Here is a 23,210-nt window from a genome sequence, read left to right as displayed (position 1 = left end):
GGGGCCCAGTTTTCCCCGAGACACAGAATAAGTGCAGTAGTAGCCACGTGCTTAGAGCAGCCGCTGAGAACCAGGGAGGAAATCCAGCTCCTACTGATCTTGAACAAGACACTTCGCCTTGTAATGTCTCAGGTACAAACCCGGCAGCGGTGGGGAGGGGAATCGGATGTGAAGCGAGCCGGTAGCGCGCTCCATTCTTCCCTCGGGGGAAACAGGTGGCAAGTAACACTGGCCGGCGACGGGAACGCTGCTTGCCCCGGGCGGGAAGGGAAGGGGCGGGATGGGGGTTTGGGCTGCTGTCACTGCAAGAGACCTTGGCTCCCGGCTTACCGAAGACAGCAGGACACGCAATGGTCCCGTCACCGGCAGGTGTCTCTCCCCCTCCTCGGCCGGCCGGGGACACGAGGCTGCCGCAGGATTCCACACCCCCGCTGACCCCCAAAAGCTAGAAGCGGCTTAAGAAGCCGCCGCGGCTGCAGAGCCGGGGAGCAGCGGCCACCATGGGCTCCAAGGCAACGGCCGCCGTGGCGGCGACGAGGACAACGACGGCGGCAGAGGGGGCAAAGGCGGTTACCGCAGCAGACAATGACGATGAAGAAGCAGCGACGACGACGGCGGCCGGTAACGGGGACCCGGCGGGAGACACGCAGGCTCCAGCGACGAGCAGCTCCTTCGTCCGGATAAGTTCCGAGCAGATACTGGAAACAGCCGGTGAGAGAGCGAGCGGCCACCGGCAGCAACGGCCCCCGGGAGGATACTGTCCCGTCCCCAGCACGGGCTCACCCTGCGAGCGGTGAAAGAGATCCTGATTTATGCTCCCCTCGGGCAGGGGGGAGGGGGGGGGGGCGTGATGTAGTCGCGCACTCAATCGAGGGCATCAGGCGAGGAAACGGACGGACATGAATTTCATTGCTGACTATCTAGGGAGGAGCGAGCGGGCGGGGGTAATGCCCTCCCGCCGAGAAAATCCAGTAGCTAGCAATTAGTAAAAAAGAAAGAAAGAAATCCAGAGTTTAGAAAGAAAGCCTTTCAAATGATTCTTAGTAACTGACTGAAAAGAACAGGAGAGTTCCTAGATTGGAAAACTGAACACTGCTGCATAATGTGCCTTGATTTATAGTGATGAACAAACAGCCATTGTCAGGGCTGACCTTAGGAAAATGGGGGGCCCCAGATGAATCAACTACAACTGGGCCCTGGAACACTGATGTGCATTGATCCACTTCCAAACTGACGGAAATTATATTGTTGAGGATGGGGCTACCATGACTGTGATGCCCCCCCCCCCCAATGTGCGGGGCCAAGGCAGTTGCCCTTATTTGTACCCCATAAGGATGGCTATGGCCATTGTTATACAAGTTATTAAAAATGTAACACCCCTTTGACTGCTTACCTCATAGGGGATTTCTGGGTCCGGAACCAACCTGGCGGAAGCCCCCCAGGGCAGACACTGACAGTCCTCGCCTTCTTGGTGCCTGGTGCCACTGCCTGGGGAAGAAGTTGTTAGTGGGTGAGATTTCCATCCCTTCACTTCATGAAAACAAATGGGACTGTGACTAAGACTGGCAGAATGTACAAATATATGCAGGTTTATTAGAATATATGATTATACAGTATACATTTTTACATGACTATGTTCAGTGCATTCAGAAAGTATTCAGACCCCTTCACGTATTCCACATTTTGGTACGTTACAGCCTTATTTTAAATTGGATAATATGCTTTTTCCCTCCTCAGTCTGCACACAATACCCCATAATGATAAAGTGAAATCAGGTTTGTAGAAATTTGTGCAAATTAATTAAAAAAAAAACCTGAAATATCACATTTACATATTCAGACTCTTTACTCAGTACAGTGGGCCCTTGACTTCTGAACTCAATTGGTTCCAGAGGGCTGGTTGTAACTCAAGTTGGTTGTAAGTCAAGACTTTGTTTTCCATAGGAAACCATGGAAAAACCCATAATGCGTTCCAGACCTCTGAAAAGCACCCCTTACCTAACCATTTCTATAATAAAAAAAATGGTTGTATGAGGTCTGTAATTACCAGAAACACCTATACTTCCCTAGTGTACTCACCAAAAAGTTATAAAATGTGCTTAGCCTACCAGAAAAAAACAATTCAAGTTTATTTTTCATTTATTTATTTAAAAGTTGACATCTTTGGTTTGCAGGAATGGGGGAGGGGGAAGCAAACAGCATCAGGGGAGGAAATGGAAGGTGGTTATTGTTCAGAAGGATAGTCCCATTCCATAAGAACATCTGGAATCTGGCTCTCTGGTATCCTTTCTCTCCTTGGGGGGAGTCTGTAGCTCACTAGGACCTGCTTCTGGCTCATTTGGTCTCAACCTTTTTGCAACTAAAAACTGGTCTAAGGTTGTCTGTTTCTGTCTTTTCTTCAACACTGTTCTGTAGTATGACATAACATTATCATTAAGCAAGTGAATGCAATGATTGGCTTTTCCTCTGTCTAGGTGGGTCTTCTCTACAAATGTTTGTAGCTCTGTCCATTTTTTTTCAGGATTTCCTTAATTCCAGAAGAGGAAATTTGCTGCACTGATTGTTGAACCTCCTTCTCTTCAGTAAGCTCCTCGGCTGCCATTCTCTGTTGCTCAGCCAGAAGTTGCTGAAGTTCCTCTGTAGACAATTCCTCTGAGTGTTCCTCCACCAGTTCCTCAACGTCAGCACTGTCTACCTGCAAGCCTATGAACTCGGCTATAGTGAAAATGTCATTAACCACAGGGTCAGTTGCAGGGTCCGGCTCCTCTTCTTCTATAATTTTAGGCTACACTTTCTTCCAGGCAGATCTCAATGTCCTTTGAGAGACATTGGCTCAGGATTTCTCTATTAACCCCACACATGAAAGGATGCTGTAATGTTCTTTCCAGGATTCTTTAAGGGTTAAATCTGTAACTGAAACCATCTGGAAGCAATTCTGGAACAGTTCCTTGATGTATAGTTTCTTAAAGTTAGCTATGACCTGCTGGTCCATAGGCTGCAGTAGAGGAGTTGTGTTAGATGGGAGGAATTCTACTGTGAGCCATGGGAATTCTTCAGCCAACTCGTCTTCCAAGTCTCGTGGGTGAGCAGGAGCATTGTCCATGATGAGGAGAGCCTTGAGTGGTAATCCTTTGTCCTCAAGATATTTCTGTACAGTAGGACAGAAAACCTCCCTGAACCACTCAAGAAAAAGTACTCTTGTTACCCAGGCTTTTCTGTTAGATCTCCATATGACACCTAACCTATTCTTCATGACATTCTGTTTTCTGAACACTCTTGGGGTCTCAGAATGATAAACCAAGAGAGGCTTTATCTTGAGGTCACCACTCGCATTGGCACATAGCAATAAGGTTAGCCTATCCTTCATTGGCTTGTGACCTGGCATTTTCTTCTCTTCCTGGGTAATGTATGGTCTCTTGGGCATTTTCTTCCAGAAAAGTCCAGTTTCATCACAGTTGAAAACTTGCTGACAGGAAAAGCCATTTCTCTGTGTCATTGTTTCGAAGTGGGGTATGTAATTTTCAACAGCCTTTCTATCAGAACTGGCAGCTTCACCATGCCTAGCTACGCTATGAACCCCAGTTCTTGCTTTAAAATTGTGAAACCACCCCTTACTGGCATGAAATATTTCACCATTTTCACTTGTTGATGGTTTATCCTTTACAATATCTGCATTTATAGCCCTAGCTTTTTCACAAATTAGACACTCAGATAGGCAATCACCTGCCATCTGCCTTTCATTTATCCACACTAGCAATAGGCTTTCTACCTCATCTATCACTGTTGATCGTTGCTTGGTAATTTGAGTGACACCTCTAGCCACACTAACTTCCTTGTACAAATCTTTTTTTTTTGTAAGATTGTCGAAATGGTGGATTTTGACTTGCTGTATATGAGAGCGAGCTCGGTCACTCGAACGCCACTCTCAAATTTCTGCACAATTTCCTTCTTCTCGATTGTGATTGCTTTCTTTATCTTTGGGGCCATTTTGAACACTTCTTTGATAAAAGTGCTGTTCTGCAGGGAGAAAAAAAAAAAAAGAAATCTAACAGAAAAAACACCAACCCCAGACACTCTTTTCTTCCTACCAACCACTTCTGAGCATGTCTCTTGCCCTCCAGAAACTATTTTCCCCCTCCCAACCACTTCTGAGCACATTACTGTACCTTGCCAGCTGAGTGATGTCCTCCGATGCTGTTTGCTGCAATTGCATGCTGGGCCTGCCCACGTGCGCCTGGGATGGACTGGTCCCATTAGTAGAAGCAGCAACAGTAGCCAGTCAATCTCTGTAGAAGTCCCACCCTCCAAGACCAAAAAAAATGTGATACACAACCAATCCGCGAAAAAAAAAAAAAAATGCACGCACGCGGCACGCACGCAGCAGGGGTCGTAACTCAAAATTTGGTCGTAACTCGAAACCGAAAATTATGGTCGTAACTCGAATTTTGTTCATAAGACAAACCCTGCCATGTTGGTTGTAGCCCGAGTTGGTCGTAATGCGAGCCATTCGAAAGTCAAGGGCCCACTGTACTTTGTAGAGGCATCTTTTGCAGTGATTAGAGCCTCAAGTCTTTTTGGGTATGACACTACAATCTTGGCACACCTGGATTTGGGGATTTAAATTTCTACAAGGTAGGAAGAACATTAAGGGGTGGATTTTCAGAGCCTTGCTCGCCTAAATCCGCCCAAAACCGGGCGGATTTAGGCGAGCAGGGCCCTGCGCGCCGGGAAGCCTATTTTACATAGGCCTACCGGCGCGCGCAGAGCCCCGGGACTCGTGTAAGTCCCGGGGTTCTCCGAGGGGGGCGTGTCGGGGGCGGGCCCGGTCGTCGCGGCGTTTCGGGGGCGTGTCGGCAGCGTTTTGGGGGCGGGTACGGGGCGTGGCTACGGCCCGGGGCGGCCGCACCCTCCGTACCCGCCCCCAGGTCGCGGCCCGGTGCGCAGGAGGCCCGCTGACGCGCGGGGATTTACGCCTCCCTCTGGGAGGCGTAAATCCCCGGAGAAAGGTAAGGGGGGGGTGTAGACAGGGCCGGGCGGGTGGGTTAGGTAGAGGAAGGGAGGGGAAGGTGAGGGGAGGGTGTTAGAGGATTCCCTCCAAGGCCGCTCCGATTTCGGTGCGGCCTTGGAGGGAACGGGGTAGGCTGCGCGGCTCGGTGCGCACCGGCTATACAAAATCCATAGCCTTGCGCGCGCCGATCCAGGTTTTTAGCAGATACGCGTGGCTCCGCGCGTATCTACTAAAATCCAGCGTACTTTTGTTTGCGCCTGGAGCGCAAACAAAAGTAGGCTATTCGCGCTCCTTTTAAAATCCGCCCCTTAGCTATTTGGGGTTGTTGAGCTACACAGTATGATATAACAAAACAAAAAAGAAAACAAACTATACATAAAAAAGAGAATATTCTTCACCAAAAATATTTTCAGCATTGGATGCAGCAAATACAACTAGAAGCATGAACGAGGAGGAAAAGGCCTGAGATGTATTTGTATGCTGTTACTGAAACACAGTTAAGGCTGCATACCATTATAATCATTGGTCAAAAACCTCCAACCTCCCTTTATTTCTCTGACTTAACAGTTCACATACTACTATTTTTTTAAAAGAATTTTGGAATTTTATATATAAAAAGCAACTTATCTTTAGCCCAAAAAACTTTCCCTTCTCAAAAAGCAGGCTGGTTGCTTGTTGTGAAGTCAAAAAAGAGTTTATTTATTTCGTTAATTAATTACAAATATTTATGTTTTGCCTATAACAAAAAATGCTTCTACACCCAGCCATCACACTTGAGCTGTTCATTTGAAGTTAGATCAAAAGGGCAAAAAGCCAATCTGCGGATGTTGGCCAGTGTTTTGCATTAGCTGTTTCAGGGTTAAATAGCACTGCAAACTTAGGGACAGATTCATTAAGGCTTTTCTTATATTTTGTGTCTATGGGAAAAACCCTTAGTGAATCAGGTACTTAGAACACCACATTTAAATTGAGCAACGCCTCATTGGGGTCCCTGTCCTTCTGGGGGACCTGACGTTGCCTCCCAATCTGCCATTGGGGTCAGCATTCTCCTGGGAGACCCAATTCCACCTCCAGATCCACTATTGTTTTCAGGCTTTTCTTCCTTGGTGGGAGGGTTTTCTTTGCTCAGGTTTACAGCTCTACTAGACTTATTGCTTGTGCATTGTTCAAATGATTCAGGCTCTGAGTAATTTCAGCTTTCAGTGATTCCTGCTTAGCTAAGCTCATGGCCAATCATTCACTGTTACCCAGTGAGGAAGGATCATCTCCTCTTAGCCGAAAGGCCAAGACCCAGGCAGGAACTATGGAAAGTGAATAGGTATAAACCCTTCGATCCTGCCTGGCCTTTTTCTCTCTGCTCTGAGAACTAAGTACCCAAGGGTTCTTACTCCCCCATGGCATTCAGAGTGAATATTTATTATTTATTTATTTAAGGGTTTTTTATATACCGAGGCACGTTTGCAAACATCACCTCGGTTCACAATGTAACATAACATAGCAACAAGCTTTACAATAATTTCAAGTCTAACAGTGATTATGCTAAAAGGGATGGGAGGAGATAAAAGGTGGATGATATACATATTTTTTTAACAATGGAGTTAATCAAAAGCAGACAGGTTATTAACAAGGGGAAAAGTATATTAGTGATAAGTTGGGGAGGAGGATACCCAAAAAGGGTGGGGGGTGGAGAGAATGAATATATTGTTTGATAGAATGGGTTTTCAGTACATTTCTCTCATGAATCCCTCTCTGTCAGAATTCTGCAATTTAAGACTTTTTCAATCAAAGTTGTATAACTTATGATTTTGTGCGAACAACACAAGAGCAGGAACCTCAATTGTCTATATCCAAAAAAATATAAGAAGTTCTAATAATCACAACGCAATCAGTGGTGATCAATTTTTCTTCTGAGGTTCCATCTACAACACATGTGTTTTAAACAAGGGTTTGTGCTTTGAGCCCACCCAAAGGACCAGTTATTTTGAGGTGGATTTATGTTTTTAGAGATTCATCAGAACATTAAGGTTGAAGCAGTATTTTTCTGCAGCAGTGAAGTATGAAGATGCATGTGTTGTTTTTTCGAAATCTATGTGGACTCCTCTGGGACCAGTTGTCCCAATGATTCATACTTTTTGTGAATTGGTGCATCAATACATTAAAAAAAAGTCTTAAGGAACCCTCTAATTTTAAATATAATTTATCATTTTATGAACATTCAGGTAGTACAGTAGTGGTCAAGGCTGCTGAAAAGGGAGAGCAGTAGTGGTGCTAGACACACTAATATACAAGAATTAAATTCTCTGGCAATTGTTGGACATGTCATTTTATGCTACATTAGATGATAATCCTACAAATATATTAAAATCTAGAATTGACTATTCTGGAATCCGCCTTAGCCAATTCGTTGATTACATCAAGGCAATATAGATTTTTGAAGATTGATTGCCTGAAGACTCCCGAAGATACATAAAACCTCGAGAATCCTCCAGGAAGACTCCCGAAGATACATAAATACCTCGAGAATCCTCCAGGAAGACCAGTTGTTTCATCCCGAGGGTCTTTACTTGAACCACTGTCATTTATTGTAGATAAATCTTTGCGTCCCAATGTACTGGAGTTACCATCATATATAAGAGATTCAATGGACATCAAAATACATTGCAAAGCTTTACAGGTTCTTTGAAGTCAGTCAGTTTGTCTGCTATTGACATGGTGACATTATACACCAATATACCTCAGAACAAGGGTATGTTGGCGATTCAACATATATTGGAGGATCGCCAATTTGAGACCAGAGTTCCATCTAGATTTATTTGTGAGCTGGCTTCGTTGGTGTTACAAGAAAATTTCTTTGTATTTAATGGCATTTTTGACAAACAAATTAAGGGTGTGGCCATGGGGTCCACAATGGTTCCCAACATCAATTGCTCGCTGTTTGCCCTTATCGGTCTTCCATTGACTTATGGAGACGATATGGTACTCTGGACAGGGGGAACCTCAGCAATTTAATGAATTTATGATTTGGCTCACTCAGTGTAATGAACATCTGTGTTTTACATTCACACATAATAAATCCTGTGTTGGTTTTTGGATATTTTAATATCCATAGAAGGGGGCCAGTTTCAGTTTGCTATTTTTAGGAAGCGAACGGAATGCAACACCTTGTTGGATTTACCATAGTTGTCATCCCCAACAACTTTAGGATAGTCTTCTTGTTAGCCAATTTTTTTGGTTAAGGAGATTATGCTCTTCATTAATGGACTACAAAGTAATAGCGACTTCAGTGAAGCTGTATATTCATGAACGTGGTTATCCTATATCTTTTATCAATAAGGCTTACAAGAGAGCTCGTTGGATTAAATGGGATCTCCTTGTGCAGTCATGCCAGACATCAACGAGCAGTCACATTACTTGTGTACTACCTTACTCTTCAGATGTTTCAGGTTTTAGCGAAGTATAAAAAACATTGGCAGACTTTTTAATTTTATCCGTTTTTTTCATGAATGACCTATGATCGCCTTTACTTGAGGTCGACTCTGGGACATGATAGTGAGATCAGAATATAAAGAAAATTTGTCACCAGTGGAAGTTGACCCAATAGTTAGTGGACATCACCCATGTGGAAATTGTTCAGTATGTCCGCAGTCTTTTGATGGTGTTTTGTTATCTTTTGAAATGCTTTCTAAGTATCGATTGTACCATGTGGATCCCAGGGAGTAGTGTACATTATGCGGTGCACATGTCCTTTGATATGTATTGGGAAAACCAAGAGGCTGTTAAGAACATCGTAATTCTATTACGTGTCAGAAAGTTGAGACCCCTGAGGTTGCCCACTGTGTAACTTCCCAACATACTTTCTCAGATTTCACTTTCTCTGTGTTAGAGAAAGTTGAACCCAGTTTACATGGTGGAGATTTTGATTTGACATTAATCAGAAAAAAGCAGCGATGGATTTACCAACTAGACCCTGTTTGGCCAAATGGCTTGAATAAGGAGATAGAGTGGGTTACATAATGATTTGCTGAGATACCAAAAGTATGATTGCTTATTGAATGTGGTTTAGGAGTGTTCCTGTCTTTAAATTTGGTTTGTTATTAACAATTTTTGAAAGGTCTGTGGGTGGTTGTGATGGTGTGGTCTTTAAAGAGTGACATGTTTTGGCATTTGAGGTGGAGCTTGCCGCCATCTTTTGAAATTTGTGGCGTGGACTAAGGCAGATGACAAGTACGTAAAACCTTTTTTGACAAAGTTTTAATTTATTTATTTTGTTTGATAATTTTGACATTTCTGGTATTATGATTTATGTTTTATTTTCTAGGTAATTTGAATTCCTGATGCAGGCATTTGCACGTCAAAACATGGCCTATGTTGGGTTGGGCGTTTGTTCTGAGCACAGCTTTATTGAGATCTGCTGCACTGCGTTGGACAGTTTTTTTCGAGCTAAGTATTTGTCATAGCTTAACCTTGCAATTATTTCTCAAAGGACAGTTTTATGGTTGATAGATTTTCAATAAACAGCAGGTGATTGAATTTGTTGTGTATTTTTCTGACACTGTTTGTAACCTATTACATGGTAAGAGATGGTAGATTGTATTTTAGCTCTGTAGAAAAAAGCTGATGCTGTGTTCTGTAGTTTGAAATAAACTGTTATATATGGTACAGATAGTAAGGCATATTGATTATTAGAACCTCATTTTTTTGGATATTAACTTAGGATTTTGCCAACCTTTGTTTTCAAGGTGAAGTTTCACTGTAATTCAACAGCAGTGGTCAGGGAGTCATGACATGCAAATCCTCTATCTGAATTTCTGACCCCTCTATTCAATAGTCATTTAAGCACCTTACGGTAGGGAGTCTGGCATCCTTTTTAATCTTGCTCTGGCTTTCCCAGACTGGCGGCTTATGTTACAAAGTGCATTGCCCTTTTTTTCTCTGCTGCAGTTCACTTAACTGTTAGCATGCTCTTTCTTTTCCCGCTTCCTTTGGGAGGTTTCACTTAAATTTCTGTTGCCCTCAAGATGCCTCTCTCTTGGATGCACCTCCCTTTCAGACCAAAGTCTCAAAATATTCCTTCGTTCTTTTTCGGTAATAGGCAGTCAACTGGTTTGTGTGCTTCCATAAGGGGGTCATTCATTGGGTTTCCAGGGATATCATAATTCAACCTTATTGTGGGCTGCACAGCCCTGCCTGTCCTTCTGCGCTCTTGGGGTGCAGTGGAACCAATTCCTCAGCCTGTGTAGTTTCTGATTCTCTCTGGGGATGGGTTTCATCTGTGGTACTCTTTTCCCTTCTTGTTAAAGGGTCTATCCCTCTGTTTGCACCTGCACCACCCTCAGTTGTATCATTACTCTGGGAGGCTTCTTGGATTTTTCTCTGCTGGGTCTCTATCTCCGGGAGCTGTCTTACTAAGTATTCATCATATACCTGTCAGGGGTATTGTCTCTCCACTGAGGCTCACAGGTGATCCTCATATTCCCCCCACTAAACTCTTCTTCTGAATCCTCACTATCATACCCACTACATCTTTCTTCCAGTGGATACTTGGGGGTTCCTACCATTTTCTGATGAGGGTTACTGTCAAACTCCCAATGTGGTTGGATCTCAGGCGTTATTGTTATTCTCCTTTTTGGTCAGGGCTGAGGGGGGTTCAGCTATAGTTTGGGGGTCTTCTTGGGAAATGTCAATTGTCCAATGGGCAAGAGGTGGTTTCTGTATGCATTTTGTTATTGGTCCTTCACCCCACTCTGGCCTTACCCGGTAAATAGGCAGGTTGTTCAATTTTTCTTCAACAATATAAGGGGTAAACCCCCACCTGTTAGTCATTTTGTGTCTTCTACTCAGCCCTCAGTTCTCTAAGAGCACTCTGTCTCCTAATATCAAGTCATTCTACCTCACTTTCTGGTCATATCGGTGCTTGTTCCTCTGGCTCAGTTTGTAGGCAGACTTTGCAGTCAACCTATAGGCCTCCCCCAACTGTTCTTTTAGCCTCTTCACACAGCTTTGAAAAATCTGAAGCAATATCTATGTGGCAATGCACTTGCGCCTGGTCCTCAAGGGAGCACTTCTTCAGCTGGATTCTATGTAGGAGATTTAGGACAACTAGTAGGTTTGGCAGTGTAGAAGTATGAGGGCAGTCAGTCTGTCATATCCTGAGGTATTTCCTTTACTAAAGCCCTAGGATATGCCTTTAATAATGCCTCCCTCTCTGATCACCTATCATATCCGTGATCAATTCCACTTCTCCAAAGATTAGAAATGCTATCACTCTAACCGCTTCACTGATCCCTGGGTTTTTCCCAGTCATCACACAGCCACTCAAGTATACATTAGGACATCCCAACACTTCACAGAGTTTAGGAAATTCCCATTAACTTCAAGGCTGGATTTACTACCAGTAGGGCATGAGACAGTGTTACCAGCTGAAAGAAGCATTTAAACTTGTTACAGACAGCTTCCATTAATCTTTAATAATTGCATTCACAGATTAAGGTTCCACAAACACATACACAAACAATGGGCTCATTCCAGTGTATTTATTTAATCAAACCTGCAGTTTCTTCTAATGGCCATCGAGTCAACAACTCTGTGTAAACTGCTAACCTTCTAAACACAACACAGGATGCTTGAAACTAAACCTAACACACAGATCTCCACTGAACTATATTAGTTAGAATCCTTCTTCAACAGTAGCTTTAAGCTATTATGCAGTTGCAGATAGCTAAGAAGCACCATTAGCAGCAGGTACTTTAGTTAGCATATCCCATCCTCCAATATGCAGCATCTCAATGCTGAATGCCTAACTTAGGGGGTCATTTTCTAAAGGGATCGCACGCGTGCGATAGCTAAATCGGGGTGGAGTCTGCACCGGAAGGGGTGAAGTCGGGGCGGCATCGGGGCAGACTCTGCGATGACTTCGCTGTCGGCGAAAAGGTAGGACACCTTATTGCTGCCAGTAGCGCGCCCAATAGCACCACCTTTCTCGGTGGCGCTATTGGTTTGCGAAAGCTGGCAGCGATAACACTGTGGTGGTGCGATCGCTGCCGGCTTTCGCAGGCCCGTCCCCTGCTTCGCCCCCCCCCCCCCCCGGTTCTGCGCGATTCTCAAAGGCCTGCGACTTTAGAAAATCCAGGCCTTAGTCTCCTTGTTCTTATCCTTTCAATATAGGTGTTTAACAGACTTGTATAGTACTCACTTTGGCTTTTCTTTACAGTCAAACTTCAGTAGTTTAAAGTAAAACAAAGTCTTCCAGAATAGTCATAGCATTTAACTTAACTGTTTGTAGTGGTTTGTCTTGTCTGCCTCAGCATTCTCCTCCATAGCTGGGCTGAAGAGGAGCTATTTGCTCTCCTGTGTTGCCCTCCTGCTCCTGGGCTAATGCAACACCTCTTATATAACAGAAACAGTTATATAAAATGCTCATTCTTGCTTGCTGTCAATCAGCCAAAGTCAGTGAAGCAAGGAACTCTGGGGGCTGTAGTCCTAACCAGAGGGATGTATTTTATTTATTTATTTATTTATTTATTTAAAGCTTTTCTATACCGGCATTCATGATACAATCATATCATGCTGGTTTACAGATAACAGGGGGTGCAATAACTTTGTGCATTTAACACGTGCAACGGAAACAAAAGTTACAATATAACAGGGTAGTTGAACCGGAGGAGGAAGGAGACAGGAGAAGAATCTTTACAGAAATAACTTATTTACATTTTGCAGTAAGGTCTCTCAATGGATATTAGACTCGGGAAGAGGCTTGTATGTGGATATTTGACTCTGGAAAGGCTTGTTTGAATAGCCAAGTCTTAAGCCTTTCCCTGAATGTTAATAAACAAGGTTCCAGTCTAAGATCAGGTGGTAAAGTGTTCCAGAGAGAGGGACCTGCTGTAGAAAAGGCCCGATCTCTGAAGGCTAGATGGTGTGTAGATTTAGTTGGGGGAACAGACAGGGATCCTCTGTAGGCTTCTCTGATGAGTCTGGATGATGTGTGTAGACTGAGTGGAATTTGGAGGGTGAGAGGGGCTTGGGAGTGGATAGTTTTATGGATAATGGTGATGGACTTATGTAGAATTCTGAAGTGTTTTGGTAGCCAGTGTAGATTTTTTAGAATGGGAGAGATGTGGCCTCTTCTTCTGGAATTTGTTAGGATTCTGGCTGTCGCATTCTGGAGCATCTGCAGTGATTTGATGGATGAGGACAGGAGACCCAGCAAGATAGAGTTGCAATAATCTATCTTGGAGAATATTACGACTTGTAGAACTGTTCTGAAGTCATGAAAGTGTAGGAGTGGTTTCATTCTTTTGATTACCTGCAGCTTGTAGAAGCCGTTCTTGGTTGTGTTGTTAATAGAGATGTGCAGGCAAAAAGTTTTCGTTGCGTACGCGATAGGTATTCGTGGGGGGTCAATTCCGTTTCATGCGGAAGTATGGAGAATTCAATAAGTTGTCGATCTGTAAATACATTACTATTAAATTAACTACAACCCCCCACCCTCCTGACCCCCCCCCCAAAGACTTACCAAAACTCCCTGGTGGTCCAGCGGGGAGTCAGGAAGCCATCCCTGCACTCGTTTGTGGTTTCCTCACGGCGCCGTTAGCCTGTGTCACAGGGGCTGCCGTGCCATTGGTCAGCCCCTGTCACATGGTCACCGGCGCCATCTTGTGCTCCTACCACGTGACAGGTCATGTGGCAGGAGGTCGCTCCGGGACCCTCGTTGGACCCAACCGGAACTTTTGGCCAGCTTGGGGGGGCCTCCTGACCCCCACAAGACTTGCCAAAAGTCCAGCGGGGGTCCGGGAGCGACCTCCTTTCACGCCGTCTGTCCGATCCCAATACTCAAAATGGTGCCGATCGCCGCCATTTTGAGACTCAAAATCGCCGTCCCGCCAATACTCAAAATGCCGCCGATCGCCTTTGCCCTCACTATAAATATGTGACTTGAGGGAAATTGGTGTGTATGATATGTGTACAAGTTTCAGCAAATTTGAATTTTCAGTTGGCCTTGCAGACTGCAAAGATTTTTTTTTTTACTTTCTCATTGAGTACCCAATGAAGGGGACAGCTCAGAAAAGAAGAGACATAACATAGACCTGTATTTTGTTTTTCTGGCTGTAAAACTGCTTGTTTTTCCTTTCTTTTCTTTGTTTCTGTGTTTTTGTAACTCCCCTTATAGCTCACATACCTAATGGGCTTGTGAGAGAACACAGGTTAGTTTTTGCAAATGCAATTGTTCCATAAAGTGAAATTATTAATAGTTATTTTCTTGATGGTTCCATCTATTAATATCCTTATATGTTACACTGGAGGAAATCAGTATGGGTACACCCCTGAAGAGGGGTGCGAATTGCTTGAGGTGTGGTCCCTTGGAGTGAGCAAGGGAATATAGTTGGAATGGGGTGGGAGGGGGGGGGAAAGGATAGCAGGGAGGTGTGACGGCTGAGGGGGAATATGATAGAGGTGTTTAAAATCATGAGGGGTCTAGAACGGGTAGATGTGAATAGTTTTTTTACTCTTTCGGATAATAGAAAGACTAGGGGGGCACTCCATGAAGTTAGCATGTGGCACATTTAAAACTAATCAGAGAAAGTTCTTTTTCACTCAATGCACAATTAAACTCTGGAATTTGTTGCCAGAGGATGTGGTTAGTGCAGTTAGTATAGCTGTGTTTAAAAAAGGATTGGATAAGTTCTTGGACGAGAAGTCCATTACCTGCTATTAAGTTGACTTAGATAATAACCACCGCTATTACTAGCAACGGTAACATGGAATAGACTTAATTTTTGGGTACTTGCCAGGTTCTTATAGCCTGGATTAGCCACTGTTGGAAACAGGTTGCTGGGCTTGATGGAACCTCGGTCTGACCCAGTATGGCATGTTCTTATGTTCTTATGATTGGGTATGTTTGGTATGCTTGTTGTGGAATGTAGCTGGATTGCTATTGAGAACTGTAACCCCATGGATATATGCTTGTAATTTAAATGACAACCAGAAAAAGTGCAGTAAAACTTGCATAGTCCATAAACTTCCAATACAGTTTTTATTTCATATCGGCAAACTCCACTGTTGTATGGCAAATTTTCAATCAGTGTAATATAGTGCGTCCCCCAACACAGTCCCGTGTTTTGCCGAGGCTGCGTCGGGAGGGACAGTAAGAATAATCAATGGATTTAGAATAAAATATAAAAGAGGACCATGTAGAGAAAATACCATAGCCAACCAGCAAAAATATAAGCTTTAAATATGTACAGCGCAATCCACATACCTTATATTGTTCTTCACAAAATTTGACAGGGAGCGCGTCTGAGCGCCTAACATACAAGGTATTTAACAGGGAAAAAGGTGCGAAAGTCAAGACAACCAATCAGCTTTCTTTGGGGGCCAGCCAATCGGGAGACAGCACGGTTAGCCAATCAACATCAGACAAAGTGAGACCATTCCAGTTCTTTGTTCAAACTCACAGGTGTTACAATATTCAGCATAAATATCCACTTCTCTCTGAATTAAAAGTTCTGCAAAATTCCCCCCACAAGTCGGGGGGGGGGGCAACAATTTTTAATACAAAAAAAACCAGATCAGATAAAGAATGTGATAGTTGAACCCAGTGTTCGACTAATGGTGCATTTTCACGTAGCCTATTAATATTTGACTTGTGCCCCATAATCCGTGTTTTTATCATCCTTGAGGTCTTTCCCACATATAATTTTTTACATGGGCATCTGATAATGTACACCACCCCATTCGAACTACAATCTGAAAAATCTCTTAGGACAAAGTTCTTCCCTGAAATCGGATGTTCAAACGATGACATCAGTGCTGTATGCGGGCAGACAGAGCAGTGCCCTCAAGGTTTGTATTCTTCCACAGTGCTCCAATTTCTCTCAACCATAGCCATGTCAGAGTGTACTAGTAAATCACGGAGATTCTTACCTCTCCGATAAGTAAACCTCAGGCCACTCTTGAATACATTTTTTTTTTTTTTTTGTAATTAGTATTTTATTGACTTTATAACAGAAATAACATAACAGTAACAATTCTCATTATCTTTTTACAGACTTATTCCAGTATGACCGCAGGATATAGCAAATATTCAAGTCACTAAGGAAGAATTAACTGGTTTACAAGACTATGAAGACATTAACAAGGCAGATAATAATGAGAGAATACAGAGATGTAATGCTCTTAATAAGCATCAATAAATAATGTATGGCAAATGCTCCAAAAAACCATTAACTCTTATTAAACGGGTGATCATCAACCTATCATCTTCGTATGTACTGTCATTTCTGCATAAGCCTTAATTTTCGGTATGTAACTTTTAACATCCCACCCCCTTCCCACCCTACCCAGACCCCTCTAACGTCCAATCCACGGGCTCAAAGCCCAAAGTTCAGCTGTCCTAAGTTAACACAACCCAAGGAAGGACAAGGTAAGAAGCGCCATATATAAGATAGAGAACAACATTAAGGCCTAAGGTCGTAGCGCGTGTAGCTACATGGAGCCTGGTGACAAAAAGCTCTTAGTACTGGGCTCTTATCTCGGGTGTGGGTAGATAAAAAGCACCTGTTCCTTTTGAGAGATAGCTCTAGGAAAGGTTCTGTGGAAATAGCAACAATGGACTCCCCTTCTATGCGTTGATGGGTGTCCCTGTAAGATATGGTCCCCAGATTTTCTGAAATTTTGGTAGCTTGTCATCATGTATGGCTGTGTGTTAAATGACTTAAATGTTATATTCTGCCCAATCTAGTAAGCACATCACCCAAGGCAGGTGGTTCCGCCCTTTTCCACCAGAAAGCAATTTCACATCTGGTGGCTAAGACCACCTGCATGACTAGTAAGCGTTGCCAAGTCATGCCCCCTTCCGGAGCAACCTGTAGCAGTCACGTCTGTGGAGTTAATATTACCGAGATCTTTAGTGTATTCTGAATGTATGCACTAACTGCCTGCCAGGTGCTCTGTACCTTGGGGCACTCCCACCACATATGAAAGAAGGTACCCACTATACCACACTGCCGCCAGCAGTGATCATCAAGTCTAGCTGACATCTTATGTAGCCTGTCTGGTGTTAAGTACCATCGATATAGGACCTTATATCCATTTTCCTTTAAAAGCGCGGAAACTGAACTACTACCAATGTGTAAGTGGCATTTCTCCCATACTTTATCCGGGAGGGTTTCTTCAAAGTCTCGCTCCCACTTCGTTTGGTGAGTTGGTTTAGCCCTCTCCTGACTATTTAAAAGAGCATATATCCTTGAAATGGGCTTCCCGAATTGGTTTGCATTGTCACAGAACCTAACAAATGGTGGTTTCTCCTGGCGTAGGAGGGTGGCCACTCTATGTGTGGAAAGGAAGTGTGCAAGTTGAGTGTATGCGTAAAAGTCGGTCATAGCCAGGGAGTATTGCTGTCGTAAATCATCAAAAGCTATAAATTTATTATTTTTCCATAGTTGGCCAATAGTAGTGAGGCCTTTACGTTGCCATCTTTGTATAAACGGCCCCTCCATACCTGGGGGGAATAGAGGGTTGTACAAAAATGACATATTATGGTAGGCAATATTATCCCCAATCAATTTCCCTTTCCACTTTAACCAAGTTTGCATCACCACCTCTGAGAAGGTCGTCCAACTCGCCCCTTTCAGTTTGTGTGGGGACCAAATTCTGTAGAGTAGAGATGGATTTCCCGTCAGTACCCGTTCTATCGTTAGCCACGGTTTGGGGGATCCACTGCAGTGCCAGTGAACTACCACTGCCAAAAGGTTGGCAGTGTAATACCATAGTAAATTGGGAAACTGAGCCCCCCGTGAATCTTATCTGTTAGGGGTTGTGGACCCTTGGGCCGGTCGGGACAAGAGAGGAAAGCTGTGGAGAGCCTCAGTACAGGTCCCAACCGGGAGGCGGCTGGACGGACGTAAAGGCTTTGGGTGCTGGAACTGGATGGAGCCCTATGCGACCAAGGACTCGAGGATGACCTGAAGACAGGAGAACGTTGGGCCCTGGAGTAGTGAACTCTTCACCCTGGAGACCGGCGCTCCCCCGAGAGGAGCTCGTAGGAGCCCGGCCGCTGGGACTTCTGGAGATTCGCCCTGGAAGCCGGTGCCCCCCCAGGAGGAGCCCGTAGGGACCCAGCCGCTGGGACTTAGGAGAGTCTTCGGGCCAGAGGAGCGAAGAATGTCCGAGATGAGGTCCAGGAGAGAAGCAAGTCGAGGTCAGGGACGGTGCCGGGTCAAGCCAGAAGTCAGATGACGTTACCAAAGCCGAAGGGAAGTCCAGAAGCGGAGTCAGGAACGGAGCCGAGTCAAGCCAGAAGTCAGATGTCGTACCAAAGCCGAAGGGAAGTCCAGAAGCGGAGTCAGGAACGGAGCCGAGTCGAGAAGGAGAGAGGTCAGCAGGCAAGCCGGATCGGAGATCAGGAACGCAGCAACTGGAAGCAGGAGACCCTGGGAATCTCGTTGCAAGGCAGGGAGTGAAGGAACTGCAGGGCTTATGTAGCCCTGCAGCGTCTGACGTCATCAGCTGCTCCTGGCCTGTTCCCGCGCTGGCCCATTTAAATACAGGGGCTCAGCGCGCGCGCGCGGCTAGGGGGCGGGGCCAGCCGCGGGAGGACGCCGGCTGCTGCTACGGCGTGGCAGCGCCGTATTTGGGACCTGCATGGCCCGGGGGGAGCTCGTGCAAGACCGGGACCGGGTCGTGGGTGAGTGGCGATTCCGGGGCCGGCCCAGAATCGCAACATTATCCTTATATACAACTGCTCTGGCTACCCTAGGAGGTTTCCTTTTCCAAACAAAATGGAACAGTTTCCTCTGCCAGAGCTTCAGGAATTTACCAGGTAATCTAGCAGGGAGTGTTTGAAAGAGATAGCAATACTTCAGCAGAACCGACATTTTTACGGCTGCTATGCAACCCATCCATGAGAGGTTGGTTCTGTCCCATCTATCAAGATCTTGCTGTATTGCTTTGACCAGGGGAAAGTAATTTAAATCCACCAACTTAGAGAGGTTAGCACATAGCTTAACCCCTAGGTACTTTACCCACTGCTTAGCCTTTTTAAACGGTAATTGTGCTGCTAGCTCCTCATATAGACCCTCTTCCATAGAAATATTCATCAATTCCGACTTGTCTTCGTTCATCCTAAACCCCGACACTCTCCCGAAATGTCTAATCCCTTGTACTAATGCTGGTAGGGAGTTCCCAGGATCAGCTACCGTGAACAATAGATCGTCTGCAAAGAGGGAGATTTTATAATCACACTCCCCCACCCGGATCCCCTGGATAGACACTAGGTTCCTTATTTTTTCAGCAAGAGGTTCGAGCGCCAAAGCGAATAGTAGAAGGGAGAGAGGGCACCCCTACCTAGTCCCTCTTTTCACCTCGAATGGGGGTGAGTAGGTTCCATTTATCTTAATTCGAGCTTGAGGGTGATCGTAAACTTTAGCCACCCAGTTAGTATAATGGACACCAAGTCCCATTTTCGTGAGCACTTGGAAGAGGAAAGGCCAATGAACTCTGTCAAAGGCTTTTTCTGCATCCACGGACAAAAGTGTGGTTGGTATGTTATTCTGCTGCGTGTATTCAATGAGCTCAACGACTCTCCTAACATTGTCTGATGCCAATCTACCAGGTATAAAACCCGATTGATCAGGTGCTACTAAGGACGGGGCTACCTGACCCAATCGTTTAGCCAAGATTTTCGCCAAAAATTTTAGGTCAATATTAATAAGCGATATCGGTCGGTATGACCTGCACAAGGTGTGGTCTCGTCCCGGTTTTGCTAATATGGTGATCCCTGCAGTATTAGCTTGCTGAGATATCGTACCGCTAGTCCGCAGGCCGTTGAACATATTTGTTAGCGGACCTACTAACTGCGGCCCAAAAATCTTGTAAAATTTCCCGGTATACCCGTCTAACCCAGGTGATTTCCCCAATTTTAACTCTTTAATAACCTGTAGCGTTCCTGGTAACTTCACTGCACTGTCTAGAAGCTCACGTTCTTTGTCAGCTAAGATTGAGAGGGAAATCTCACCTAAATATTGGGAAATCTCAGAATCAGGTATTGTCCCGTCAGAATCATATAACTCTTGGTAGAATTTATTGAATCGTACCCCTATATCCCCTTGGGAATGGATAAAGTGCCCGTCAATATCTCGTATTTTGGTGATTTGGCTTTTCGCCTCTTGTTCTTTTAGTTTCCTCGCCAGCTGTTTACTTGCCCTATTGCCATATTCAAAATGTTGTTGTTTAAGTAAATCAAGTTGGTGGGCTATTCTTCCTAACTCCATATCCTGCAGCTTTCTGCTCGCCTCCTTCAACTGCTGCAATACAGAGGTTTCCAGGAATTGCTTGTGGCGTAATTCCAGCCTCTCTATAGATTCCAGGAGTTGCAACCTCTTTTTCTCAGATTCCCTTTTGATAAATGCCGCCCTTGAGATGAATAGGCCCCGCAACACTACCTTCATACTTTCCCATAGCGTACCCGGAGTGACTACCCTATCGTCATTAGTATCAAGAAATTCTTGTATCGCCTTTTCTCACAGGACAAGCAGGATGGTAGTCCTCACAAATGGGTGACATCGAGGATGGAGCCCTGTACGGAAAACTTTTCTGTCAAAGTTTCAACAAGCTTTGACTGACACTGGCACACTGGGTGCACTGAGCATGCCCAGCCTGCAATTATCCCTGTGAGCCACAGGTGTCTCCCTCAGTCTTCTTTTTTCCGCTCTGCAGTCAGCATAGCGGTTGGAGCTCTGTGAGGATTTTTTAACTAATTACCTCATGGAAACACTTAACTTTTCACTTCAAAAAACACTTTTCCCTGCACAGGTCTCCCTCCGCGTACGTTTTTACGACGCTCGGTGAGTACTAATTCTTATTTTTCGGTCGGTTCCTGTCACTATCTTAAGGCTGTTAACTGACTGAAGCCTTCCCTTCCCCCATTTTTCAGTTAGCTTTAAACAGCTTGCGAGTATCTCTGTGACACTCTGCTTGCTTATGCTAGTGGGGTAGGGATTTTTTCCTTAACTTTAGGACCTCTGTAGCTTCAAGTCCTTCGTTCCCTGGTACCCTCACGCAGTCGATACCCTATCGCTACACCGGGACCCTCCTAAACCGCCCTGGGCTTTTATATGTCATCAGCGCCCCTCCCCCCACGGTGCCCTGATGCCTTTATCCATGTTTTTTGCTTTTCAGTGCTACCAGGCTTTTTCCTCCTACGCACTGTTTTTTTCCTTGGGCTTCCTCGGTGCCGTCCCTACCCGGATGCATGCCATTGACGCACACGCTGTTAGTCACTGCCATGCATACTCGGGTCGCCGCCACCGCTGCCCGAGACACTTTTTAACGATCCCAGGGTCACTTCATCGATGCCACCCCCCCTTTTGGGGATGCCATCGATGCCCCATCCTCCCCACCGATGTCCAGCCCTTTTCCATCGGTGGGCATCGGTGCCACATCGATTCGTCGGTGGGCATCGATGCCGGATGGTCCCCATCGGTGGACATCGGTGCCGGATGGTCCCCATCGGTGGACATCGGTGCCGGATGGCTTGTCCGTCGATGGCATCGGTGCCGGATGGCCGTCCGTCGATGGCATCGGTGCCAGGTCCTTTTGCATCGATGGACACCGATGCCCAGGTGTTTCATCCATGGGCATCTATGTTAGAATGCATCCATCGAGGGCAGTCGATGCCAGGCTGCTCCCATCGGTGAAATTCGATGCCCAGGTGGGTCCCATCGGTGGGTATCCATGCTGGCTCAATTCCGTGGATGGGCGTTGATGCCAATGCCAGCCTTATGGCTGGCATCGATGCCCATGCCGATTCCAGGACTGGCGTTGATGCCGGGATGGAATTCATCGACTGGGAGATCCATGCCATCGATTCCATACGTGTCCATATCGATGCCACCGACACACGTGTCTGGGGCACCGATGCCATGTACACTTGGAAATCTGAGTCTGTCCAAATCGATACCGTCAACGTCTGTGGCCCTATAGTTGATGCCCGTGGCCATGCCACAAACGGCATAAAAGCCCGCCTCCAAGCATCGATGCCCTCGACACCTCCGTTTTCCTTCGGTGTCCTTGACGCCCTATTGATTCGACTTCGATTCAGTCGATGCCGGTATCTTTTTCAATAATGGCAATGTTTTTCGATTATTCGATTCCACATCGTTTCAAAGATACCTATGCCACTGCTGTCAGTGCCCGTCACTGTCATCATTCTCCTGGCCAGTCATCGACGATTTTTCATACCCATTTTGATGATATCCTCGAAGCCCCTTAGGTTGCCTTCAATATCGTCAATACCGACATAGCACCGCCACATAATACCCTCGCCTCCTCACATTGCTCCACGCTTTGGGTTCTTTTTTAAGCCCCGTATTAGCTTAAGACACTCCATTGTGTCAGGAGCAGAGCAGGCGTGCTGACAGTTCGTCATCGATCGCCTTCCAGGACGACGAGGGCTTCCATCTCGGCGCTGGGGAAAGACCGGGCCGAGCACCGTGGCACCCATCATCGCCGACATCGTGATCGTCCGCCGCTGACGCCATCCAGCACATCGGTGCCATCCTTCTCCAGGCTGGACAACGCTCGGGCAGAGCGACATCACCACTGCCATCAGCACTGTTCCTACAGTTTTGACAGTCCTTGGTGATCCAGAACTTCCGGATCCAGGTCCGACAGCTTCTGCATTGGCGTCACGACACATCGAGCCGCTGTGACGAGGGAAGGGAACATGAGTTCCGTTAGGGCTCCTCTGTTCCTGGCGTGCCCCACCGTCAAGTGGTGTGGGACTATGGCCATCTGTTACACTTAGCAGTCTAAACGCCACTCACGCCTGGCCTGTCTCCTCTGTACCTGTGCCACCATACCGGGTTTCAGAGCGAGATGGACGTTTACGTCCCCGGCCTTACCCTCGAGGACTCCGGAGACCGTCGGAGTCAACAATCTTCACCGGCTCGTCTTGCGGCGATCCACGTCAGATGGTAAGTACCCGCTTCGGCGGCATTCCCATAGAGTTGTGTTCTCCCATTCGGACCGTGGTTCGAAAAGTTCTGGGTCATGTGCCTTTTAGAACTGTATTAGTGTCACATATCGCTATGTTAGCTATGTTAGCCACAATATCAGGAGAACCCCTCTATCTTCTTGGGATTGCAGCAGGGCTTCTTCTCTTGTCAGTAACAAGTCCCTGTGCCGACCAATGCTCTGACTCTTGG

At 45.7% G+C, this 23,210-nt stretch overlaps 1 protein-coding gene across 1 annotated transcript in view; it reads left to right on the top strand.

The window, feature by feature from the left end:
* The first annotated feature begins 500 nt into the window (after nt 1-500).
* The window catches only part of LOC115096207 (solute carrier family 35 member G1-like), a 43,973-nt gene continuing 21,263 nt past the window's right edge, over nt 501-23,210 (top strand). Inside the window, exon 1 of the mRNA XM_029610718.1 lies at nt 501-711. Within this exon, the coding sequence (XP_029466578.1) occupies nt 501-711 (211 nt within the window). The remainder of the gene's footprint in view (nt 712-23,210) is intronic.

This window comes from Rhinatrema bivittatum, chromosome 7 (genome assembly GCF_901001135.1).
Source record: "Rhinatrema bivittatum chromosome 7, aRhiBiv1.1, whole genome shotgun sequence".
NCBI classification, from domain to species: domain Eukaryota; kingdom Metazoa; phylum Chordata; class Amphibia; order Gymnophiona; family Rhinatrematidae; genus Rhinatrema; species Rhinatrema bivittatum.
Note: the sequence above shows the minus strand (reverse complement) of the source record. Positions and strands in the feature narration are given on the sequence as shown.